This window comes from Prinia subflava, chromosome 14 (genome assembly GCF_021018805.1).
Source record: "Prinia subflava isolate CZ2003 ecotype Zambia chromosome 14, Cam_Psub_1.2, whole genome shotgun sequence".
Lineage (NCBI taxonomy): Eukaryota > Metazoa > Chordata > Aves > Passeriformes > Cisticolidae > Prinia > Prinia subflava.
Window position 1 is genome coordinate 17,520,541 of NC_086260.1, and position 24,213 is coordinate 17,544,753.

General features: G+C 55.1%; 1 protein-coding gene across 2 annotated transcripts in view; it reads right to left on the bottom strand.

Moving 5' to 3' along the window:
* Positions 1-146: 146 nt before the first annotated feature.
* The window catches only part of STAB1 (stabilin 1), a 55,594-nt gene continuing 31,527 nt past the window's right edge, over positions 147-24,213 (bottom strand). For both annotated transcript variants that reach the window (XM_063411924.1, XM_063411925.1), the window contains exons 33-70: positions 23,816-23,917; positions 22,999-23,106; positions 22,398-22,529; positions 22,074-22,202; positions 21,324-21,380; positions 20,428-20,523; positions 19,138-19,333; positions 18,542-18,637; positions 17,348-17,393; positions 16,644-16,723; positions 15,654-15,779; positions 15,107-15,180; positions 14,678-14,752; positions 13,979-14,098; positions 12,971-13,018; positions 12,774-12,857; positions 12,026-12,172; positions 11,748-11,885; positions 11,061-11,117; positions 10,790-10,966; positions 10,210-10,296; positions 9,602-9,748; positions 9,366-9,431; positions 8,636-8,861; positions 7,893-8,042; positions 7,240-7,344; positions 6,669-6,776; positions 6,317-6,510; positions 5,571-5,715; positions 5,060-5,193; positions 4,588-4,753; positions 4,258-4,364; positions 3,926-4,045; positions 3,397-3,549; positions 3,165-3,284; positions 2,862-3,002; positions 2,482-2,640; positions 147-2,332 (exon numbers count right to left, since the gene is read on the bottom strand). In XM_063411924.1, the coding sequence (XP_063267994.1) occupies positions 2,282-2,332; positions 2,482-2,640; positions 2,862-3,002; positions 3,165-3,284; positions 3,397-3,549; positions 3,926-4,045; positions 4,258-4,364; positions 4,588-4,753; positions 5,060-5,193; positions 5,571-5,715; positions 6,317-6,510; positions 6,669-6,776; positions 7,240-7,344; positions 7,893-8,042; positions 8,636-8,861; positions 9,366-9,431; positions 9,602-9,748; positions 10,210-10,296; positions 10,790-10,966; positions 11,061-11,117; positions 11,748-11,885; positions 12,026-12,172; positions 12,774-12,857; positions 12,971-13,018; positions 13,979-14,098; positions 14,678-14,752; positions 15,107-15,180; positions 15,654-15,779; positions 16,644-16,723; positions 17,348-17,393; positions 18,542-18,637; positions 19,138-19,333; positions 20,428-20,523; positions 21,324-21,380; positions 22,074-22,202; positions 22,398-22,529; positions 22,999-23,106; positions 23,816-23,917 (4,467 nt within the window). In that variant the 3' untranslated portion in view covers positions 147-2,281. The remainder of the gene's footprint in view (positions 2,333-2,481; positions 2,641-2,861; positions 3,003-3,164; positions 3,285-3,396; positions 3,550-3,925; positions 4,046-4,257; positions 4,365-4,587; positions 4,754-5,059; positions 5,194-5,570; positions 5,716-6,316; positions 6,511-6,668; positions 6,777-7,239; positions 7,345-7,892; positions 8,043-8,635; positions 8,862-9,365; positions 9,432-9,601; positions 9,749-10,209; positions 10,297-10,789; positions 10,967-11,060; positions 11,118-11,747; positions 11,886-12,025; positions 12,173-12,773; positions 12,858-12,970; positions 13,019-13,978; positions 14,099-14,677; positions 14,753-15,106; positions 15,181-15,653; positions 15,780-16,643; positions 16,724-17,347; positions 17,394-18,541; positions 18,638-19,137; positions 19,334-20,427; positions 20,524-21,323; positions 21,381-22,073; positions 22,203-22,397; positions 22,530-22,998; positions 23,107-23,815; positions 23,918-24,213) is intronic.

Below are 24,213 nucleotides of genomic sequence, written 5' to 3' on the forward strand. Positions count from 1 at the left end.
GTACGTGTGTAGATGGTGTGTTTATTTTCTCCTTTCACCGGCTCCATCCCTTTCCCTGAAGTGCATTGCAGGCTGGACAGGGGACGGGTGCTTGTGCACGGAGTCCTCTCTAGGAGTAGGTGAGATGGAGGGGCCAGTGCTGGTGGATGGGACACTGCCCCTCCCTGCTCTGTGCCCAGACAAATGACTCAGGCATGGAGCTCCACTTCTCCAGTGCTTGGTGAGAACAGCCCACAGGAGTTGTGACAAGGTGTGCCAGGTCTATAGCTGCCCCCGTAGCCTGGGACTGCAGCATGAGTGACTCTGCAGATGGACAGGGAGGCCCAGGGCTGCCAGCTGGGCAACCACTCAAGCCCATCAGTGAGTGCATCACATGACAAAGCATCAGTAGTGTTACCTGTCCAGCAGCCCTCAGCCCCATCCCGCTCCCCACCAGACTGGGGACTCTGGTAGGGCAGGATGCACAAGCCTTGGGTGTGGGAGTAGGTCACAGGGTCTCAAAGTGACTGTCTGGGGACATGGCTGGGTTTTGAGAAAGCTTAAGGCTGTGTAGTGTTGGTATTTTGGTTTTGGAGCCATGTGACATCAATACTTTGGCAATTGATGTGGTGTGGTCTGTTGTGAGCTGCAGAGGGATGTGTTCAGCCCCTCAGGGAAGGTGCAGGGTTGGCAGCAGAGGCGGTGACCATCACCTGTGTTGGCTGAGATGTGGCTGGAGGGGCAGGTGAGGATGTTTGGGAGGGGGTGAGTGTGGCCAGGCAAAGCCCTGTGGTGCCTCCTCAGCAGAAGGAAGAGCAAAGAGATGCTAACAGTGATGCCAGAGTCTAGAGGATGGGACAAGGGTGACAGTCAGGAGGCTCAGGGAGGTGAGAGCTTGTTTACTATGGGAGGTGCAGAAAGTGGGCTCTGCACCTGGCTCAGGGCCTTGCTGGTCCTGCGAAGGCTTTGGACTGCCCCAGGGCCCTGCAGGGTGTTGCGCAGAGGGCAGGTGAGGTGGGGGGGGTGTTGGGAGTTTGTGCCACTCTGACACTGGTTGACTCTATGATACAGGAGCTCATGCCCTCAGCTGTGGGAAGTGATGGCTGTAGGATGAAGGAGTGGTGATAGTGATTGCCTTGGTTTTCTCCTCCCCTCACTGCCACATCATTTGCAGATGGCAACAAGGGTGACAGTGCCAGCTTGCTCAGGGGCAATCGGTGTTGAGGTGACAGGGAGGAGAGAGGGGACAGAGACAGGAGGGCTGGGCAGTGAGCAGGACCAGAATGAGTGACTGCAGAGTGGGTAAGGGCTGTGGGTTTGGAGGGAGCTGGGGATGAGCACAGGGGCAGGCACCAGGGCCTTGTGAGCACTGGGCCATGGTGCTGGCTGGGAGGGCTGGGGGTGTCAGTGTAGGGCAGCTGAGGAAGAGAAACCAGGGTGGGGGACCCTGTGCCAGGATGTGTGACTCAAAGAAAGGCACAGCAACCCTCAGTGAGTCACACACACACACACACGATCTTCTCCTGCATGTTTCTCCCCCGTGCTGTGCCAGGCTGGTCTGTCAGTCTGTCACTTGTGTGTCACTGCCTTGTCTCTGTGCCATGTGCCAGCCTCTCGCACACTTTCAAGATGCCTTGTGCTCAACTCAGTGGCTTGGACAATCTGTTAATGTGCTCTAATCAAACACCTGTAGGAGGTGCATGTGGCACTTGTCTTTGTGCTGTGTGTAGTGTGTAGCTCAATAAATGTCTGCAGCATGTGTAACTAACTGACTAACCCGCTCCCTGCGCCCAGCGGGCTCCTCTGCCTCCCCTGGGGGCACAGCCAAGGGCAGCCTGGGCCGAAGCCGGGCTGGGCACTGGGCAGAGCGCGGCTGAGGCGCTCAGCACGGCGCAGTCGGTGCCCGTACAGCAGCGGCAGTGCAGTCAGGGGTACCGGAGAGGGGGTTCGGGGCCGTGACTGACCTGACTCGTACCTGACCATGGGGCACGGGGAGGGCCCAGGAGCGAGGCCCGGCGGGCCCTGGGGGATGCTGCACGTGAACACCGAGGGCCGTGCGTGCCCGGGAGCGGCTGAACTCGCCCGGGGTGCTGGAGGTTTGGGCAGGCACCACCTCCTCCGGGGCCGTGACAGGCGCTGGGCGGGAGCGAGAAGGGGCTGGAGCTCCCACCTGCCGGGGGCGGCCGCTACCGGCGGGGCGGGCGGTGGGAGGGGGGCGGCGAGGCAGGCGCGGGCACGGCCGGTGGCGCTGAGCTGTTTATTTCCCGGCGGGGCGGCGCGCTCCGGTCGGGGCCGCGCGGGGTCACTGCAGGAACGCGCGGGTGTCGGGGCCGGCGTCCGCCAGGGGCGGGTCCTGCGGGGACAGAGCGCGCGTGAGCGGGGCGGGGCAAAGGGAGGGGCCGAGAGAGGGGAGGGGCGGGGCAAAGGGAGGGGAGGGCGGGGCGAAGGGAGGGGCGGGGCAAAGGGAGGGGAGGGCGGGGCGAAGGGAGGGGCGTGGCTCACGTGCAGCAGTTCGTAGTCGGGGGCGTGGCCGCCGTACAGCGGGTTGGGGATGGCCACGAGCGGCCGCTGTGGGCGGGGCCTGGCGGCGCGCGCGCCCGCGCGCTCCGGGCGGGGCCCCGCCTCCTCCTCCTCGTGCTCGTCGTCCCCGCGGAGATCGGCCTGCGGCGGGAGCGCGCGTGGGGGGACTGCGGCTCCGGGGCGGGAACCGGGCACGGGGGCGCGCCCCGCACAGCCCCTGCCCCTGGTCACCCACGGGCTCCCCCTGGCGTGCCGACCCCTACGCGCAACCACCCGGACCCCGCACCTGCCCCGGTCGATCCGTCCGCACCCCCTGCTCCATCCGCCGCCTTCGCCCCGTCCCGCTCCGCAGTAGCCCGTACCTGATAGTACCCGAACTGCCCCTGCTGCCGCCGCCGCCTCACGCAGTAGTAGGCGGCGCCCGCGCCCGCAGCCAGGACCAGCGCGAAGCACAGCGCTGACACCGTCCCCGTGGCCACGGAGCCCTGCGCCGCGCCGTTCACCTGTGCCGAAAACAGCGGGCACAGCGATAGCACCGCCGCCGCTGCTGCTCCCTTTGGGACCCTGGGCAGCCCTCCCAAAACGAGCCATGCCAGAGAGCAGGGACAAGGCCAGTTCTTGAGATGACTCTGTCACAGCCAGCCCTGTCCTTGCCCCAGACTCACCTGGCCCAGGTGAACCACGGGCGGTGGGATCCGCAGTGGCTCTGCTATCACGTGAATGATGCCATTGAAAGCTGCGATGTCCCACTCCACAATCATCGTGTCATTGATGCCCTTGGCGTCCTACAGCACAGGGCACAGATGATGTCCAGAAAGGCTCCCCATCATTCCCTATCTCACAGAAATGTGATGAAAGCTGGTGGCTTTTCTAGCCCTCTGCCAAGGCTGAACCTACTGAGTGCTCTGTGCTGTTGCTCGCTGGGAGGTCTGACACATGCAGGTCGTATCCTGACTGGGACGGGATGATGGTGCCCGTTGTGAGGTTGAAGCTGAAGAGGATGACATTGCTGGATGACACGTGGAGCTTCAGTTCTTCTCCTGTCAGTGTCTGAACCAGTGCACAGGGGTGAGAAATGGAGGAGCTGGTCTCTCCCTATCCTTGCTGCTGTGCAGCCCCCCCAGCCAAGCCCAGACTCTCTCCATGGCCACAGACAGCTCCATTCACGGATAACACAGCACAGAATGATGGCAGAGCAGAGGGGATTTGCCACCCTTAGGATTGCCAAAGCTCAGCTGAAGAGGGCTCTGAGCATCCTGACCTAAAGGGCTCTTCTGAGGGAATGTCTGGACTGGAGACCTCCAATCCACTGGTCCTGTCTGACCCACATTCCTCCTCCTTCCCCAGACTATTTCACACCGTTGTGCCAGCTTTGCTGACACCTGCTCTCCTCTGGGCCTCTGATAGTTCATCCCTGCTTGCTCACCTCATTGTCTGCAAAACCAGAATTCAGAGGGGCAAAGAGGGTTTTGGGAGCGGAGACATCAGACAAATACATGAAAAAATCCATTCCTTCTTCTGTCTCATTGGCAAAATTGAGCAACATCTGGAAGAGATGGGAGACCTTCCCCATCAGCTGGCACATTGCTGGCAGCACAACGCCATCACCGTCCCCAGCCCAGGAACCCCCCAGCCCTGGAAAGAAACCCCCTCTGTAGCCTCTCCCTTGCACAGAGACCAAGCCCCAACTCCTCCCCGTTCCAGCTGCTCCCTCCCTCTGCCTTGCTGCTCCTGTAGAACCAGGGGAGCATCGCTTACGGAATAGAAGGTGGAGAAGCGGTCCTGGTCTGCGAGCACCTCGGGCAGCTTCCCACTGCACCAGTACCCATCTCCCACAAACCCATCACGGCAGGCGCAGGTCACATCTGCAAGGGAACACCAGGGTGTGGTTAGACTCACCAGCGCTGGCTGCATCAGCCACCTTTTGATTTTTTATATACCCTCATCATGTTCCCTCTGGACATGGGCATGGGGAGAGGGGGTGTGCCCGCCTGCCCTCATGCTCCAGGGCAGTTCCCTGCCTGCTGCCCTCACACAGCTCTTGTGCCCAACAGGACTGTCCCCAGGAAAAGTGCTGGCACCACTCACCCTTCTCCTGGTAGCAGAACGCATCCCAGGTCTCGCTCAGGTTGCTTCGGGAGCCATAGTCCACAATGCCCACGTGGCTGGACCCACAGCTGGGGTTGGGGTAGGCTGTGGGGTATCCGGCCGTGCCATTGTCCAGCCAACCCACCAAGCACAGGTGGAATCCCATCTGGAAGAGCAAAATCAATTATTAGATTAAAAATAGCTCTGTCCCAGGTTTTCCACCCAAATGAACTTTCCCATTGTGGCTCATCCAACCTGCCCCCAGCACCCAAAGTGTTGGGCACGGTCACAAGTCCCATCCCAGCAGGACCTACCAGCCCTCCTGTTTTGTGGATGTAGATGGAGCAAATAGGGCCTAGCTGAAGGGATGAGAGGTCACCCACCCACGTGTCACCCCTGGGCTGGCCTGGGCCCTGGGAAATGCTTGGCCTGTCCCAGTCCCACGAGGGGACAGAGCCACCCCTGCCCTGACCTGCTGCGCTGCTCCCAGCTGCTGGAATGTGGCCAGGGAAGCGCCTTCTGCAGCACAGGCTGCCTGAGCCTGCTCATAAGTGAAGTCATACTTTTTTCGGGGTGACTGCAGGTGAAACACACCCATGGTCTTATCTGCAAAATACCAAAGCCCAGGAGCATCAGTACAGGACACACTGAGCCACCTCCCTGGGCAGCAGTGCCAAGGATGGTGGGATGTGGACAAGGCACAAGGGAGGGAGAGGCTTCCTCTGAGCTTCTCGCCTTCCACACAGGAGCCACTGCCACCAGAGGCCATCACGTCACATGGGAGCAGACAAGGATGGCTGTCCCTCCCATGTGGCATGTAGGGAAAAGGGAAATGTGAAAGCCATGCCAAGCTATGAGGTGAGTCCCTGTCCCCTTGGCCATCCCACCCTCCAGCTCTCCTGAGGGGAGCCAAGGGTGAGGGATGAGGGAATGCAGCCTCTCCTGGAGCGTCACCCTGGTCCCGCAGGGCTGAGCACACGGACCGTGGAAGTGCAGGTCGGTGCAGACGGCGTCCCGGTGGCACCGCCCGTTGTCCTCCAGGCACCGGTCTGTGGGGGGCACCGCCTCCTCCAGGCACTGCGTCCCGTCGCCCACGTAGCCCTGCTTGCACTCGCAGCGCCGCTCGTTCTGCAGCACAAGGGAAGGGTGGCAGCTGTGTGAGTGCAGACACACAGAGGCCAGCTGGGGATCCCTGCCTCCCTGTGGAGATGGGCATGGGCCTTCAGAATGCTTCTGTGGTCTGCTGGGCTGTGACAGAGCTGTGAAAAGCTGCATGGCCTGTCCTACCCCCACACCCAGGCAATGTCACATCGAGTCCTCGGCACTGTTTGTTTGAGCTGAACTTTGAGGTACGTGGCTCCTGACTCCTGCACTACACCGTGCTCCCAGTCCCATCCTCTGGCCTGTGGTGATCAGCTTTGGTTCTTCAAAAATGGCCAGCATCGTCCTTGAAGGACCATCCAGGAGCCCCCAAAACAGCCCAGGAATGACACAACTGACACAGCTTTCGCTCCTTAGAAAGAGGAGTGAGGGAAAACGGCCTCAGGATAACATCCCCAGCAGCACAGCCCCCGCCCGGTGGTAACCACCCGCAGGATGAGCACAGCACAGGGGGCACCGGGGAGGAGGGGCAGGGTCCTGCGGTGGGGGGACGCTGCCACAAGGCTGTCGCAGGGCACCCAGCTGGGCGGTTCTCCCGGACACGCGGTGTCCCCGGCCCCGCGCTCACCGGGCCGGTGCTGATGCAGCGGGCGTGCTCGCTGCAGTCCCCGTTCCTGCCGTCGGCACAGCGGTCGATGGGCTCGCAGATGAAGCCGTCACCGCTGTAGCCGGGGTCGCAGGTGCAGGACACGTTCACGCCCGTTTGGGAGCACTGAGCGTGCCGGGCACAGCCCCCGTTGTCCTGGCTGCACATGTCGATCACTGCCGGAGGGAAGTCTGGGTTAACTCAACCATCGCCTGAGGTGTTCCAGGGTCAGTCCCGCCAGTTGTCACCCCAAATGGCCATGGGCCACGGTCCCCTGCTGCCCGGCTCCCCCCGCCCGGCGCCCTCCCGCCCAGCCCCGGTGGCCGCTCCGTACCTGAGCAGGTCCTCCCGTCCCCTTCGTAGTGCAGGTCGCACTCGCAGAGGTTGCCGGCGCGGCAGGCGGCCTGGGCGTGGCACGGGGGAGAGCAGGTGGGGGTCACCACTGAAACCAGAACACACCCGGCCCACGGTGACCGCAGAGCTGTGACACGGGCACGGCTGCCACCACCGCCTCTGCCCCAGGCCACCTGCCCCGCACTCCCACCTCTGTCCCTCCCCCCGTTCTCTTCTGCAGGTGTCTTGCCCAAACACAGAGGTTTGTAACTCCATCAAACACACCTCAGATCTTCCCCTCTGCCTCAAGCCCTTCTTGGAGCACCTCTGAGCTCAGGGACTTGTCCATGATCCTGTAGAGCTTTCTCTCCACCCCCTCCTCACCACCCCAACCCTTGTGAAACTCAACAGCGTGTGGCAGATCTCGGGATGAGCCTCACAACCGAGAGCTCCTTTTTGGAGGTATTTCTGAGCAGCTGCTTGAGCTCCCCAGCTCCTGGGAAAGGAGCCGTGTGGCAGCAGGTCCCAGGGAATGGCAGGTGGGTCCCAGGGCACAGCGGAGCATCCCTCACCCAGTCTGATTTCACAGCGGTCCCCAGTCCAGCCCTCGGCACAGAAGCAGAAGCCATCGCCGTGCAGGCCTCCATTGCACACACCGTTCTCAGTGCAGTTGCACTCTGAGGAATGGACAAACACAGCATTTATGCCTTGGTGGAAAGGCCCTGGGATAGCCACGTGGCAGAAATGTGGCACTGTGGGCAGTGTGAGGGTGGGCACAGGAGCCCAACACGTCCCTTCCTGCTGGTCCTGGCCCCCAGTCACACATGCCCTTCACAGAGGAAGAGAAGCCTCTGCACCCACGACACCCCATCACTCCTCTCCTTTGGGCATTTCTGGAATGTGTTTCTCACTCTGAAACATTCCTCGAGATCCTGTGAGGCTCAGTTTAGGATGGGAGGATGGAGGACTTTCTTTTCCCTCCCTTTGCTTTGTCTCACACGGGCACAGGTCCCTGCTGAGCACGTCCCAGGTGATGCTCTTTCTGTTCAATACAACTTCTGTGTCCCCCAGCCCAGAGTTCAGTGAAACTTTCCCCCAATCCGGGGCTATCAGCTGTGCTCACCAAAGGAGGAGGAGGATTTAACCCTGTGGTTTTATCAGCTGGGCTGCGGGGGTCAGCCCAGTCCCTCCCCGCCCCCTGCAGCCCCGCCAGCCCCGGCGGTACCTCGGCATTCCGGGCCGTATCTGCCGGGCGCGCACAGCTCGCAGCCCGTCCCGATGAACTCCTGGCTGCAGTTGCAGATCCCTGAGCCGCCGATTTTGTCATCGCAGGTCCCGCGGTTGCCGCACGGCGCCTCCAGCCCTCCCGGGCACGCTGCAAATGAGGCACCTTCGTGAGGCTGTGGTGACAAAGGGACCCTGTGCTGGAGGGGAGCCACCCGTGCCCCCACAGACCCCGCACTGGTGCCCCTGAGCTGCTGCTCTCGGGGTGCTCGGACCACAGGCGGCTCAGCTGTCTGGGGACTGAGTGCTGGGGACATCCCATGCCAGGAGAACTTAGGAATGGGAGCAAGAGGGACAAATTTGGCGCAGCTTCCAGCCTGGGAAGAACCCCTGCTGTGATGTGCTGGGTCTGTGCTGTCCTGCCCCACACTAACAGCAGACTCACCCAAGGATGTGAAAGCTGCCCATGGCACAGAGGGCAGAGGGCAGGGAATGGTTGAGCCTTGACAACATCTAGAGGTGAGTGACACATCTGACAGGCACCCCCAGCAGCCCTGTGCCCAGGCTCTTCACAGAGACAAGATCCTCAACTCCCTGTTGTAATCCCAGGGTAATCCCTGCACCCTCTACAGGCTGGGGCTCGCTGCCCACCCTTCTCCAGGGTGGCACACTCATGGATGCGGGATGTGCTGAACCAGCACACACTCCCGCGGGGCCGGGGCGGGGCCGGGGCGCGGATCTCACCCCGGCAGTCCCGGCCGTAGTGGTTGGCGCAGCACTGCGGGAGCCACTGGCTGGAAACGCAGCTCCTCCTGCAGCCCCGTCTCAGAGGCCCCCGGGAGGAGAAGTGTCTCCTGAAGGGGTCCCAGGGGTAGTGCCCCCACGCCGGCCGCAGCAGGGAGTTGCGGTGGAACAGGAACGTGTTCCTCAGCAGCTGGTTTCCATAATAGTAGCAGCGCTTGGTTTCCCCCTGTGAGGAAACAGCCAGAACACAGGCGTTTGCCACACTGGGCACTGATAACTCACCTTGACTTTTCTTGTGCCACTCAGTTTTATGACAAGTAACAGAGGGTTCCTAACACGTGCTGGGGCTGGTGACAATGGAGCCCCAGAGGAACTTCAGGGACATGCCAGAAGCCAGCAGTGAGGATGGGGTACAGCCACTGCCTCCCACGTCTGCTCACCATGGGATCCCTGAGCCACTCCCAGCCTGAGCTCTTCTGCTATGGAGCACCCAGAGCCACCCCCAATGCTGTTGGAGGGACCCCTGTGCCACTGTCACCCACCAAGGAAAGACCCCATATTTTTCAGCCCAGCTCCTGCATGACTTGGGCAAGACATGGGCCATGTGACAGAGCCAAGGGCTCGCCACATGCGGGGGGGCCTTCACTTTGCTGCTAAGACATGAGGGGCACAGGGGTGTGGTCATCAGTCCCCCGAGGGGCCTCCCTGGGGACAAAGCTGTGAGCTTTACCCGTTGAACGGAGCCAGCAGGGCAGGGTGGCTCGAAGCCACAGAATCCGCAGCTATCTGTAGGTGCCTGTGGAGGGGAGAAAGAAACCTCACAACAACTCAGGACAGGCTGCTGCCTCTCTTGGCTGCTGAGAGCTTTGCCAAGGAAGAGCAGCCAGCCCTCCAGACATCCCTCTTCCCAGGCACAGGGCTGCACAGGTAGCCCAGATCCTCATTCACCTCATCACAGGTGCCTACCTGCAGCTCAACAAAGGTGAACTCATCACACCGAGATCCCAGATCCGGTGGCTCCAGCAGTCTGTCAATGCCATGAGCAATGCCCCCGTTGAACTCCATGTGCCTCTGGATGATGGTGGCGTCGCCGTCCCCCACCAGAATCTCCCCCTAACAGAGGAAGAAAGCAACTTGTGATTCTGGCACATCCTACATCCTGGCTGTACCACACAAAGGTTGCTTGGTTTTTGCTGCCATGGCTTCTTAATCACCCCAAGAACTCCAAAATCTCTGTGCACATGTCCTTGATCACCCATCTCACTTAGCACTTTTCACAGCCACCTGTCCCAAGGATGGCCTCTGTCCATGCAGCACGTGCTCTCTAAAGGTTGTGGCACCATGGGTCTGGCTTTGCAGCCAGGTCATTGTGACATTCCTGTGCAGGTAACACACACCTCTGCACTTCCCTGCCAGCCTCTTTACAGCCCAGCTGTAGCCAGGGCAGGGGGTGTCCCAGCCTGGAAGCACCCCAGCTCCACGTTCACTCCCTGCCAGCAGCACCAGCTGCCCCGTGGCCATGCCCAGGGACACTTGCCCCAGGGAAAGCCAAGCCTGGAATCACCAACACTCACCACGTGGGCTTTGCTGCAGCTGAATGAGATGGTGGAACCATGCATGGTCCGGATGGTTTCAACTTGGGGCACGTTACCAGCCACAATCTGAGAGGGAAAAAGAGGAATGTGAAGGAGAGACTGGCAAAACTGGCAGTTCATGTTGACACACAGTGCGGACAAGGGGCAGTGGCCAGCCTCGGAGGTGTGTGATGGGCAGTCTCTGAGCACAGCTGGGTTAGTCCCGGGTTCCTGCACAGTGAGAGGCCAGTGTGGAAAAGCAGGGCCTGGCTTTGCTCAGCTGGGCTCTCCCCTTGCTCACACCCCTGTTTGTGGCCCTTGCAGCTCGCCAGAAGCTGATAACAGAAGGTTTCAGCTCAGCCACCAGAGGTTCACAATGATGCTGTAGGTACCTCAAATGCTCAAACAGCTTTGTGTCCTCTCAAGACAGCTGATATGCCGTGTGCTCTCAAGACAGCTGATATGCCGTGTGCTGTGGCAGCAAAACCTTCAGCAAGGTCGCTCTGACACAGCCACAGCAGACAGTGTCCCCTCATGTGGCCCTGGCAGCCGTGAGCCCGTGTGCTGTTGTCACATTTACCTTGGTGTCCCTGATCATGTGTGCTTTGAGGTAGGAGGCCAGCACGTCGCGGTGCTCCCTGCGGTACAGGAACTTCTGCCGGCTCTCCGGGAGGGCGCTGAAGGCGGCGTCCGTGGGCCAGAGCAGCGTGAAGGGTCTGTGCACCGGCTCCGCCAGCAGCGGCAGCAGCTCCGCGTCCTGCCGGGAGCGCGGGGACACGGAGCGAGAGGAGCCCGGGCTGGTGGGGCACAGGCACCCGGCACGGCCCCGGGCAGCGGGGACAGCGGCTCACCTGCAGCAGCTTGCTGTAAATGCTGTACCCGAAGGCCTCGGCCACCTCCGTGACGTTCTGTTGCAGATGGAGAAAAGCAAACACCTGACACCAAGGGCTCCCCATCCAGGACCAGCAGTGCAGGGGAGAAACCAGACAGGCAACAGCTACAGTAGCTAAACACGGGTTTATCTCTGTCACCATCGTGCTGATGATTTGGCCTGGAAAGGGCTGGCATTCAGCAGCCACCACTTTTCTGATTTATCCTGGATAGACACTGCTATGGCAGGAGCTGGGATGAATTCCAGCACTCGGTTGTGCTGCACAGAAAATGTGTGATGTTCTGTAAGATGCAGGCTCTGTAAGCGCCTAATGCTTGCTTAAGGAGTCACAGAGAGGCATTGGCAAGCTCATGCTGCAACCTGCTCTGTGCTGAAAAAGGAGGGTGATGGTTGGCATGGGACAAAATCCTCCTGCCTACATCCAGAACTGTTCCTCCCTAGTGATGCAAAAGGCTCCTTATGTTCCAAATACGGCTATGCCACAAATGCTGTCACCTTCACAAGCCAAATCTGTGGCCTCAGACAACCCCTAGGCAGCCAGGGACAGGAGGGAAGAGCAGCCCAGGCAGCTTTGGGCTGAGTCAGAGGGAGATCCTGTCCCTGAGCTCACCACAGCCCTGACAGCAGGGCACAGCTCCAGCCTTACCTGTAAGAGCTTCGAGGAAATGTTTTGGCCCTCCAGGTCACTGGGAATGAGGATCTTGTCGATGAAGTGAATGACCCCGTTCACACCCACGATGTCACTTGTGATCACTTTGGCTTCCTCATTGAGAGTGATGCTATTCTGAGAGAGAGGGGACCTGCTGGACCTGCACCAGCCACAGCACCACCCTGGCAGCATCCGTGGGCACTTGTCACAGCCACAGTGCCCTCACGTGACAGAAAAAGTGACATCTTGACAAATGGAACGGCAAAGGGAATTACCTCGTTCACTGTGATCTTTATTCTGTGGCCAGATAAAGATGTAAGGGACTCCTGGCCTTCCAGGTCACTGGAGAGCAACTTCTGGCAGCCCACCATGTGGTAGCGAAGCAGGTCCTTGAGGAGACCTCTGCTCTTCCACTCCTCAAACTACAGACAGAAAACAGGAGTGAGGTCACACCAGGGCACTGTGCCTTGCACACAGGGGCCCAGCCCCAGTGAGGGAGACCTGGATTGCCTGAGCTCCCTCTGACTCATCCCTGCAGGGTAGACAGTCCCCCCAAAACACACCAAAGGCACAAAACCATTTGAGAGCTTTGGGAAATTTCAGCCAGCATGACTAGATGGAGTGAGGATATTCCATTACACTGACACCAAAAGCTGCCATTCTCTTATCCTGAGAAGGATTAAGGGGTCTGTCACAGACACAGGGGAGCCTTGCTGTAACCAGCCCCACAGGCACCAAAGCCACCACACACCATGGATCTGGCACAGTGCCTCTGAGGCCCACAAAACATCATCTCCAACAAGGGTCTCCTTACAGGAGGAGATATGTCCATCCCTGTGCAGGTTGTTGCCTCAATGAGATGCCTCCAAACTTCTGCTTTTACACTGATGGAGAGCAGGGGATGCCTTTAACTCTCCATGGTGCAGCCCCTCTGCCTTGATTCACTGGGCAGGACAGTCCCAGAGGGGTCACTGCCACAGCTGCAGCTGTCAAACACCCACCAGAGCTTGGGAGGGCACTTACCACGGTGGTGTTTCCTATGAAATCTGTCTGTGGGACGAAGACAGTGAAAGGCCCTGCCCCGCTGAGTTCTTTGATGCTTTCTGCCTGTGTTGGAAGAGCATTTGTGGGAAGGGAAGCAGCAAACATTGCTGCAGTTAGCAAGACCCTTTGCAGAAAGCCCTAGGTGGGACAGAGACAAGGACAGAGCTGTCACCAACCTGTATCATCCTGAAGAACATGGATGCATCTGGAATCCTTCCAAGCTCCTTAAACAAAGGGAATCAGCTGGTGTTAGCAGGGTCCCTTCCATTTGCTCCTCAACCAGCACAGTGACCTGCTCCTCCCACTCTGGGTCACCCTCCCACCCCAAAGAGACACCAGTTCTCCCTGACACGCCATAGGGATCTTCCCTCCCTCCCTCCATCCCCAGCTCTGCAGGCACAGATGACATGGACATTGCAGTGAGCTCTGCCCTCACCATTCACAAGTGCTGCAGGATGGAGGGGACAGAAGATGAAAGCTGGCTGGTCCTGCAGCACCTCTCTCATGGGTAACTGCCCTGTGCTCATGGGACACCTCGAGTGCTTCACAAAATTTCTGCTTTAATCTCACTGTGCTGCCACTGCCAGCTCTGGGATGCTCTCCAGAGGGCAGACATTCCCTAGCAAGGCAGACACCCTCTCCTCACCACTCTGACTCTCAGTAAGAGCAGAGGCACACACAGTCCATCTCTTTTCTCGTGGCTCTGCTGTGGGCAAAAGCTTTTATTTGCCACTGCCTGAAAAGGTCACCAGCCTGGCCAAGGACAGCCATTGTACTGGCAAGAGAACTGGACACGAACTTCTGCCCTCCAGACTGGGTCCCAAGTCCTGCCATGGCCACAGAGGACACCCGCCCTCATCACTGGGCAGAAGTGAGCTGCCTTGGGAAAAAACAAGATCACTCCCATTTGTTAATGACACAAAGCAAGCAGTCCCCTGGAGATATGGCCAATGTTGCTGACAGCAGTAGAGTGTTCCCTCCCTTTGGAGCAAAGTAACTTTGCCATGATTCTCTCCCACATGTGGCACACAAGCACACCTATAATTTATGGAGATTTATGTCTCCTCTCCCACACCACACACGTGTCAATGTGACACCAAGATCTGCTCACCCTCTGGAGAGCAGGGAATGGTTTGCTGCAGGGCAGGGGACACAGAAGGTGCAGCACACGAAGTGCCTCTCACCTGATGCACTTTGCCACGACAGGTGAAGCCATCTCCAATGCTGTGCCAGGAGCAGGAGCAGTTCCGGGTGCCAGGGCCTGTGTACTTGCAGAGCCCAAAGGGGCTGCAGCCTCCATTGTTCTGGCAGGGAAAGCAAAAGGGGCTTGGAGGGGCTTCTCCAACCACCTGAACTGCTGCTGGCATGGGGGAGCTGCAACCTCCATCCAGGCCAGCAAAAGGAAATCATCCCTCCCCCTTGTTTAGTGCCTTAGAATAAACCTCACCCAAATTCTCAAAGGTTTCCCAGCACCAAATCCTCCCATGAAATAAGACTTTCACACCTCACTTTGGAACAGAGTCCATGACAAAGGACTGTGTCCCTCTGATTCAGAGGGACAGTTTGACACAGCAGTGATGCCGTGAGCACAGAACACTGAGGCTTTTGAGCACATCCCACATGAAATGGACACACAGGAAAAAGCCCACATGCCCCCAGCCCTGTGTCCCTCTTTCCACCCTGAGGGAATGCTGGGTGAGTGACATAATTGCAGGTGACTGCAGGAGGCAGTGGAGACCAAACACACAAGGAAACCCTTCAGTATGTGGAAAGGCAAGACTTCAGCTCCAACCAACCAGGCTAACACTGTTCCTGCTGTTAACTTTGGGAGAAGGGAACACTTCCTGGCCTTCAGCTCTGGAAGCAGCCAAATGCAGACATACCTGTTCACACAGGTTGATGGGGTTGCACTGGCTCACACCATCCCCACTGTAACCTGGCAGGCAGTTGCAGGCGACCTGGAGGGAGAACAGGAGAGTGCTGGGCTCAGAATTGGACCCAACAAAGGAAACACACAAGGGCTGCCCAGGACAGAAGGCATGTGGTGTAGCACCCATTGCTGCCTCTATGAATAACCAAGCTGGTGTCCACAGCAAATATAACCCGAGACTGCCTTCAGCCTCTGGCCAGCAAAGCCATCTGCTCTCATGGAAACAGCAACATTTTCATGCTCCTCCAAGGACCCTTCTCTGCATGGAAGGGAGGCAGCACAGAGCAGGGCACTGCAATGGACAGGACTGTCTCCAGGAGAATTACACAGCTGTGACAGCTTCCATAACAAAGCTGCCCTGACATCCACCCCACACACTCACCTTCTTCGGGCCTGTTTTGATGCACTCTGCGTTGGTGTGGCAGCCCCCATTGCCTTCCAGACAGAGATCAATTTCTGCAGCAGAACAATAAGGCCAAGTTATTGCTGAGGGCTGCTCAAGGCAGCTGGGAACTGGTGATCCAAAGAGGTATTGGGAAAGCAACAGGGAGAACCTTTCCAGCTTGGGGAACACCTCCCTGGGAAAGTGTCTCGTGATAGCAAAGGAATAGGGTGCAACTGCAAATTAACTCCTGACACATGTGGGTCTCTGAGATGTGACAAATCTGCCCACAGAAAATTCCAAGCCTGTCTGGGTGTACTTCAAAGAATATGAGAGGACTTCCCCTAGTTCCATCTTCACCCAGAGCACCACTGTGGGAGACTGCCCTCACCCTCTGTCTCTGGGCCTCTGCATGACATGCATAAGAGCAAGAAACCTTGCAGGAATCTTTTTGTTTGAGACCAAAACACTGGTGTTTCAATCTGAAACTCCCCTTAGCATTGATGCTGCTTCTCTGCTACCGCCAAAACACACCCTGAGCACTCACCCATGCAGAGGGTCCCGTCCCCAGCATAGCCTTCCTTGCAAACACAGGTTCTCTCTCCTGGGGACACTTTGGTGCACACAGCGTGCTTGGAGCAGCCACCATGGTCGATAGTGCAGGGATCTATTTCTGTGACCACAAACAAGAGGAGCAGAATCAGCTCAGAGCACCTAGGAATGATCAGCTGTGCCAGAATGATCATCTTTCTTAACAAAATCACAACATCTTGTTAAAATCCATTTGTTTCCCAAAGAAAATGTTGGTTCTTTAAGGACATGGGGTCTCATCCAGACCTGAGAGAGGTCAGTCCAAGCAAATAAGCTGAGCTTAAGTAACCTCCAGATTGGAAATCTTTCCCTCATAGCATTTGCTCACTGATCACCAATGGTTAGATAAGAAAAAATATATTTACCTGAACAATGTATATATTTGGGGTTTTTTTGCTTTTTTCCCCACTTACTTGCCAACAAGGGCGATACTGGAAAGAAATGGAATGTCTACCAGTGTTTCGACTGTTACAATTGTATAACTTGTTTTTTCCCTGGACGGGTTGCTTTTGACATAAACAAGGTTTGTAATGTAGCTCTGGTGAATATCCTAAAATCCCACCTCATTTTGGCTCTACTGCTGCACTATTACCTGATTTTGGTATGGCCAGCAAGCAGAAGAATCACGACATTCCAGGGAATTGAAACACCCACATTCCAAGGATTCATGGCCAAAATTGTTATAACTTTGCCACCAATACTGCAATATTAGAACGAGTACAATCCATTCATGTGTGTCAGGCAGTAAGAACTGCCCTCCTACACTTGCCTGCCTTTTCATCCCTCCCTTGCAGGGTTTAACAACATCAGGAGCATCCTGTGTAAAGCTCTGGACTGGAAAACATCCCTACCAAAGCATGGCGGATGGCTGAGAGGAAAAGAACTTGAGTGATCTTTCCTCTGGCAACCTCCTGCCATTATTTCACCTTGTCTTTGCTGGACACACCTGTGCAATGGGTCCCATTCCCTGTGTATCCAGCAGAGCAGAAGCAGGTAGGTTGGGAATCTGTGGAACTGTTGAGGCAGCTGAAAGAAGACAGGGATAAACAATCACTGACAACACCTCCGGATTTGCTCGCCTGGTGGGAAGCACTGTACAAATCTGGAGTATGCAGGAGACCACAATGACCACAGGAGGCACATTCCAGGTTCCTTTACAGCTCCAAACACTGCAGTCACCCTGGCCAGGACCTCGTGTCCCACAGTGCACCCTCACCACACCCACGAGCTTCTGCAAGGTACAAGGGGGATGGCAGGGTCCCTGCCTAAAACAGGAGTCTGGATGATGGATGGAGAAGGGAGCAGAGGGAGTCATTCCAGCCCTGTTTCGTTCCTTGGCAGGGGCAGAAAGAGCCTGTAAATGGCTGTTGGTTTGCTCCATGAATGAGGCCAGCCTAGGAGTAATCTCTGCTTTCTCCCATCCACACATGCTGAAGGAAGTTAGAATGGATTTATGCTCGGACACACAAAATCCTTGGTGAGACTACACATGGCTCAGGTTCCAGAGTTCCCAGAAGGGAACTGACAATTATGCATCTTTGATGAGTGGGCACCTCCTGCCAGCCCTCTGCCAAGCCCTGAGCCAGAACCACCCCTGTGTAAAACTCACACAAACACAAATGGATGACTCAGCCCCTTGTCTGCACTTACTTGGCCATTTGGTGGCAAGTGTTGTTGCATAAGTCAATCTTGATTCCTGCAAGAGAAAACACAAATATAACTTGGATTTTTCAGCTGGGGCCACTTCTGCCAGCTAGAGAAAAGGAGTCTGCAAACCAGGAGTGATGCTAGCTCTCTTGTCCTGTGTGGCAGCAAGAAAATCTCATGGGATTTATGCTTTGGCACTTTGCAAGGGAGTGAATTTGATGTTCTCTCTCTGAGCTAATGTTTCAATTTGATTTTATCTGTGTGGCCTCTGCACTGCTAGGAACAAAACAAGGACTGAAACCTTGTTAATCCAGAATGCAGAGCCATTTGGATTTGGTCATTCTGAAGCAAAAGATGAACTACTTTCATGCTTGACATTTACAGTAGATAAAATAGCTCTGCTTGATTTCTATTTCTAAATTCACAATAAAATCAACCTTTGTGTGGAAACCTTTAAAATCCTAAGGTATTTAGAAGCTCAGGTTTCTCCTCACCCAAATGCTAATCAAAATCCTAAATCCGTCTTCAACCTGTTACTTTGACACACAATGACAGATTTATTGAAAACTGCAGAGTGTGGCCTGAGCTCACCTGAGTGACTGAATCTGTGAGAAGAAAAAGCAGCTCAGCAAACACACTGGGGCCTTTTGAAAATTCAAATCAAGCCCTGCCACCTTCTTAGGAAAGCAACAGAACCCATGACCAACCCAGTGTGGCTGGAAGCTCCCATTTCTTTCCCAGAACAAGGGGCTGGTTTTGAGGTGCCTCTAATCTCAGTGGAGGTAGAAGCAGGGACGGGCTTTTCTTGGTTTACCAAAATAACTCAAGGGCTTGTGTGCAGTTGGGGAAGTCACAGCAAGACATTTCTGCAGATCTTTTGTTGTTCCAGTGCCCTCCACCTCCAGGATGGAGAGCGATTCCCAGACAATCCCAGTCTCAGCTATGCGAAGGCACAAACACTGCCAGGATTTCAGCACAGCCTGCACTTCCATGGCTGTGCTTCTGACACCCACCTTGCAGCTTGCAGCAAGCAAATGCAGCTTGTGTGCAGGAAGGAGAAAGCAGAGTCTGAAAAGATTTTGGGGGAATACAGAGCACATGTGACTCTGGTCAGAGCAGACAGAGCTGCTCTGGTAACTTGATAGGATCACTCAGATTTCTCTGAGTTACCCTAGAAGCCCTTTCACACTCACGTACTTTCTTCGCAGGTGGGGCCCGTCCACCCTGGGAAGCACTGGCAGCTCCCGTCCCCTTGCAGCCCGTCGTTACAAATGCCATTGTCACAGCCACATTCTGCAGGGAAATACAGACACCACTGCCAAACCAGCCAGGGCTCACCAGCAGTCCTGCTGCCACCTCACTGCCTGTGCTGTCCCTAATCCAATGCGTCAAACTGCCATCGAGAAAATGCCACAGGAGCATCAAAAGAAGATGGCATGGGAGTATCAAAAGAAAATGGCACGGGAGCATCAAAAGAAGATTGCACAGGAGCATCAGCTCTTGATCCCTCACTGCCAGGCCAAAAAGCCCAGGAAGAGATCCCCTGCCTCTGCTTGCTGTAGTCTGGGTGGCAGCAGTCAGGGCAGCACAGCACACGCTTGGTTTGAGGATGCAAAACGGGGCCATTCCTGTGGCTGGCCACAAGCGCTCACTCCTGCTGTCCCTCTCCCAGAGACGTTTGCCTGTCTCAGAGCCTTGGGACCTTTCTGCCCTCCCGCCACCCCTCCTGAGAGCAGAGACGTGGCTTTTCCTGCCCTTGCCAGCGGGGGGAGCTGCCGCAGCCGCGGTCTCACCTGATGTGCAGTCGGCTCCGTAGCGCCCCACCTCGCACATCTCGCAGGCGGTGCCGTGGAAGCCCTCCAGGCAGCGGCACTCCCCGCTGCCCTGGACGCCGTCCTGGCACTCCCCGTGCCCCGAGCACCACCGGCCCGGCTGCCCGGGGCACATCTCGCACATGTGGCCGTAGTAGCCGGGGCAGCAGACGGATCTCTGGAAAAGCAACAAGGACAAGCTGGGGTGAGCCACGCTGTGCAGCACAGACAAGGCACAGCCTTGTTGTGGCAGCTGCTTGGTTCTCCTCTCTGTGTGACAGCCATAATTTCTGAGAACACACGGAAAGAACAGGTAGGATGGAGTGAGCACTCTGAAATGGGGCATTCTCATGCCCAGAGCTTCGTGTAAAGGTCTGCACTGCCCTTGAGAAACACAGGCCCTTTGGTGAGAGACTGAAATATCCTGTGCCCCTCCACCCGATCTCCTGCCTGAGTCCTCAGTGTGTCTCTGCTGGGCAGAGAGAGGCTCTGCCAGGAGGGGATTTGGTTCCAAAGCCTGATTTAACTGCTCTCACTTCTTTCTGCATCTATCCATGGAGGGAAGGAAAACATGATGGGACAAAGTTGGACAGTACAGATGATGAGAAACACCATCTAATGAAGCAATGCAGAAGCGCCAAATGAGGTACAAGTGCTGACTGAAACTCTCTATGTGAATACAGTAAGTCTAACTCCCTCTCTCCTTTTTCAATTTCCTATTCCTTCTAAACTTTCCAAGTTATACTGCAACACCTATAAGACGTCAAATTCACACAAGCCTTTTTTTTTTACCATTTTCTCTTTAAGCATTTTCTTCCAGCAACTCATTTTCACAAAACTGGCAGGGGCCATAACACACACAACATGAGGTGTGAGACCTTCTGCTCCTCCCTTTGGTTCAGCTCCAATGAGTCATCAGTTATTCGGGAAGGCACAGGCACAAGCAGAATACCATCATTCATGCCTCATTTCCTTAGGAAACCAGACTGCAAACATTCAAATCCTTCTCTTCCTCTGCAGGACAAAACCCAGAGCAACAATACTGAGGCAGCAGATCCCAATCCATCACTGCACAGACATTTCTGCAGATCTTTTGTTGTTCCAGTGCCCTCCACCTCCAGGATGGAGAGCGATTCCCAGACAATCCCAGTCTCAGCTATGCGAAGGCACAAACACTGCCAGGATTTCAGCACAGCCTGCACTTCCATGGCTGTGCTTCTGACACCCACCTTGCTTTTGCCAAAATGTATCAAAGGCAAATGTTTTTCTCACCAGAGAAACTTTAGCACAGGTGAAATGGCAGCCCAGTATTCTTGCACCTGCCGAGCGCAATTCACAGCGAGCAAGATTCCTGCTTCCAGGGGGTTCCTGAGGATGTAATCAACATAGACACTGAGAGGAGATATTACAGTATTTAGACAAGTAATGTACATTTTGGTATATAAGGGAGTGTTCTTGCTCTGTATCTGACAGGAATAGCCCTAAAAATCTGAACTATCCAGAGCTGAGACCAATGGAACACCTATGGATGTGAGGTCACCACAGAGAATCTATTTTTTACCTGTCAAACCCATGGTACATGTTAGTCTGAATACTGAGACAAAAAAGAATTGAGAATATTTTGAGCATAGGGCAAAGCAGTGAGGCCTGAGAAGCCAGATGTAGCTGCTAGGCAATTCACAGCCAGCATGGAAATAAAATGCTTAGTTATTTTCCTCTCTGGAAATGTTTGTCACTCACTCACAAACAAGCTGCAGGCACAACCAGCCCATCTGCATGAACAAATCAATGGTCCAGGCAGGGAAATTGCTACAGGCACCCCTAAATTGGCTTTCCTTGATGATAATGCAACAGAGTCAAAGATTAAAAAAAAAAAGAAAAAAAAAAGTCATCTCTTCTTCCCTGGTAAATGGGAAAACTAAAGGGCTCCTGAAATCCAGGCAAAGCCTGGTGCCAGCTCTGGGTGGAGCTTCATGATTCATGTCCACGTTTTTCCTGTGCTACCCTCCCTTGGTTTCTGCTTCTTCTTGCAAACCTTGGCAATGGATGAGCCGCAGAGGACTCAAAGGCAGATTTTTTCAGGTATCAAGGGCCTATAGAGCAATAAAAGGACCGCAAAGCATTATCTGCACCCAGTCTGTGAGCTGTCCCATGAATCCAAGACTCACCACAAGGACTGATCCAGAAGGACACTTGATCCCCTTCTCGCACTTGCCACACCTTGACTAGGGCACAGAGAACAGGACAAGTCACAGGTGAGCCCTCTACCCACATCCCTCCAAGACACTGATCTTGAATTGCAAATGCTGCTCTACAGGCTGCTGGCTGGGACAAAGATGTTTTTATCTCTGTGGCTCAAAACATGAAAAGAAGAGTTGATATGCTACACCTTTCCTGAGTCTCAGGCATTTTTGTAGCCCTGGGGCCCCTTCACACAAGGCTGCAAATACTTATTTTCCTGATCTGTAGCAGGCAGACTTACCTCAGGCTGACAATGCAATCTCCAGGTTTAGTGGCTCATTTGCAGTGAGCCACAAGGTACCTGCAAGCTGGACTTTTGGCCATGACACCCAGGCAAACCAGGGAGCATTTTCTAAGGGAGCTTGTGGTCATGGCATGCAAAAATTGGGTTGGATTTTCCTTCCACAGCTGAGTATCTGGGAATCCCTGCACTAGCCAGCCCCATGGCTGACACTCTGAGGGAGGCTCAGCAAGGAACTGAATGAAGAGCTGCATTAGATGTACAGAATCTCCAGGTAGGAGGTGCTAAATCTCCACAGTGTCCCATTTCATGAGGCTCATCTGGGGTTACACCACTCATCCATGAGCCAAGGCAGGTTGTCTGTTACCCACCAGCTTGGCTCAGCAGGTGCAGGAACCCTGTGGAGTGGTGTCAGCTCCCTGGTGATCACCATTACCTTCAGGACAGTGGTGGTATTGGCCGTGCAGCGATTCTTCTGGACCTGGAGCACCTGGGACACCCCGATCAGGATGCCGTTCTTCGTCTCAAAGGATTTTCCATCCAAAGGAATATTATTGACAAACTTCTGCAAAGCAGGAGGTAACAGCTGAGACAAAAACCTTCAACTCCTTTTGCGTGGATTGCTTGGCAGCTCCAAGACAGTCCCAGCAGTAAAGTTGTGAGGGTGTGCAAAAGAGAAACGGGAGCGTTGCATCAGCAGCCTTAGGAAGGGATGGGTCAAGCCAGAGCCTGAGATGGCAGAACAGTCTGCCCCCCTTACCTGAGTGCTGTTTTGGTAAAACATCAGCCAGTAGGAGAGCCCTAGCATGCTGTTCTTATGGACTCCACTTCTCAAGTCTGCAGGCAAGAGCTTCTCTCCCAGTACAATGTGGTACTGCACTGTTTCATTGTCCTAAATCCACAAAAATACAAATGTTTGGAGTCTTTTGCCTTCCTAGACTACAGTCAGAGGTATGGTGTAAGAAATGTTCCTAAGCACCTGTAATTGCTAATTAAACCCACAGAGCCTAGTAACTCCCTGTCACAGATGACAGATTACACTTGATGAACCCATTAAAGTTTTTTGGAACCTTTCAGAAGTCTGAAAATTGCCACAGCCAGCCAGGAAGTGGAACATATTGTGCCATCTATCCACATACTAATTTACTCTGCACTTGGGGTCCAAACATTCTTTTCACATCCCACTGCAACACCCCTGGAAATCCTCTCATTTCTTTGCCACATTTCTTCCAGCTTCTAGTATCAGGTATTCATCTCCTCTGCATGCTGAAATCCCCTGAGCTTGTTTGCTATTTGGCAGTACACATGCCCCTGCACCCACCACAACACCCACTCAAACTGCAAGCAAGCAGTGAGCTTACCAGCTGGGTCACATTGGCAGCACGGCAGTACTCCTCAATGGAATTGTTTCCAGGAACAAAAACTGTGTATCGTTCAGAGGACTCAACTTTCCCAATCAGCTGGTACTCCTAAAAAATGTTCAAACAGTAACATTAGCAATTACCCTTGTACTCACTAAAACCCAAACCACATGTGAGATCAATTACTAAGGCAAGAGGAAATGCTTGAAAATGGGATATGCAGCTTCTGCTCAGTCACACACATCTGATTGCTTACTCCTCATCCTGGCTGACATAAGAGCAGCTCCCCAGCTATGAAAAAGCCTTCCCTTTCTTCTGGTTCTCTCTGCCTTGTATAGGCATTAGGGCACCTGAAGTAGGCAGGTCATCTTCCACTCTAACACAGTATACAGTATCACATATCACAAGGTTGGAAGAGACCTTCAAGATCATCGAGTCCAACCTGTTCCCTGACCTCCACTAAACCATGGCACTAAGTGCCACATCCAATCTTTTTTTAAACACATCCAGGGGTGGTGACTCCACCACCTCCCCAGGCAAACAATTCCAGTACTTTATCACTCTTTCCATGAAAAACTTTTCCCTAGTGTCCAACCTATATTTCCCTTGAACACATGCCAGTGTTCTAGCCATCTAACTGTAATGCCATAACTCTGGCTGCTCAAAACCTTTCCTGGAAGATCCCTCATGTAGGACACACACAATCTCCCTTTCTTTCCAGGCAGTCCAAATTTAGGTTCCCCAGAACAGGGTAAGGTGGGCATTTGCTCAAAAGACTGTTCTGGCAGTGACAGCTGTGCTCACCTCGGCTGCTTACCTCTAGCAACTCCTTGAAGGTGCTGAAGGAGGCCACAGTGCTGAGCTGCTCCTGCAGACCCGGGGGGCTGGGGGGGATATCCCCTGGGGCCGGCAACAAAACCTGCGGAAAAAGCAGGGTCAGGGCAAGGCTGAGCAAGGGGCTGAGGGGAATCGCACTTCACTCCTGCCCTGCCTGCAAGAAAGGCAATTAAAAGGGCTTATTTTACACAGCCCTGCAATAGCCTGAACTCTTCTATCAGCCAAGAGAAGGGGAACTCTCCTCCCACTGCTCCTGGAGACAAATGTTTAAAACACTAAACACTGCTGCACAGGAAACATCTGTCAGGACCTTGTGATAACCTCATACATTTTGCCTTTGTATCCCTTCCTAACCATCCAGACGTGTGATCCTCCTTG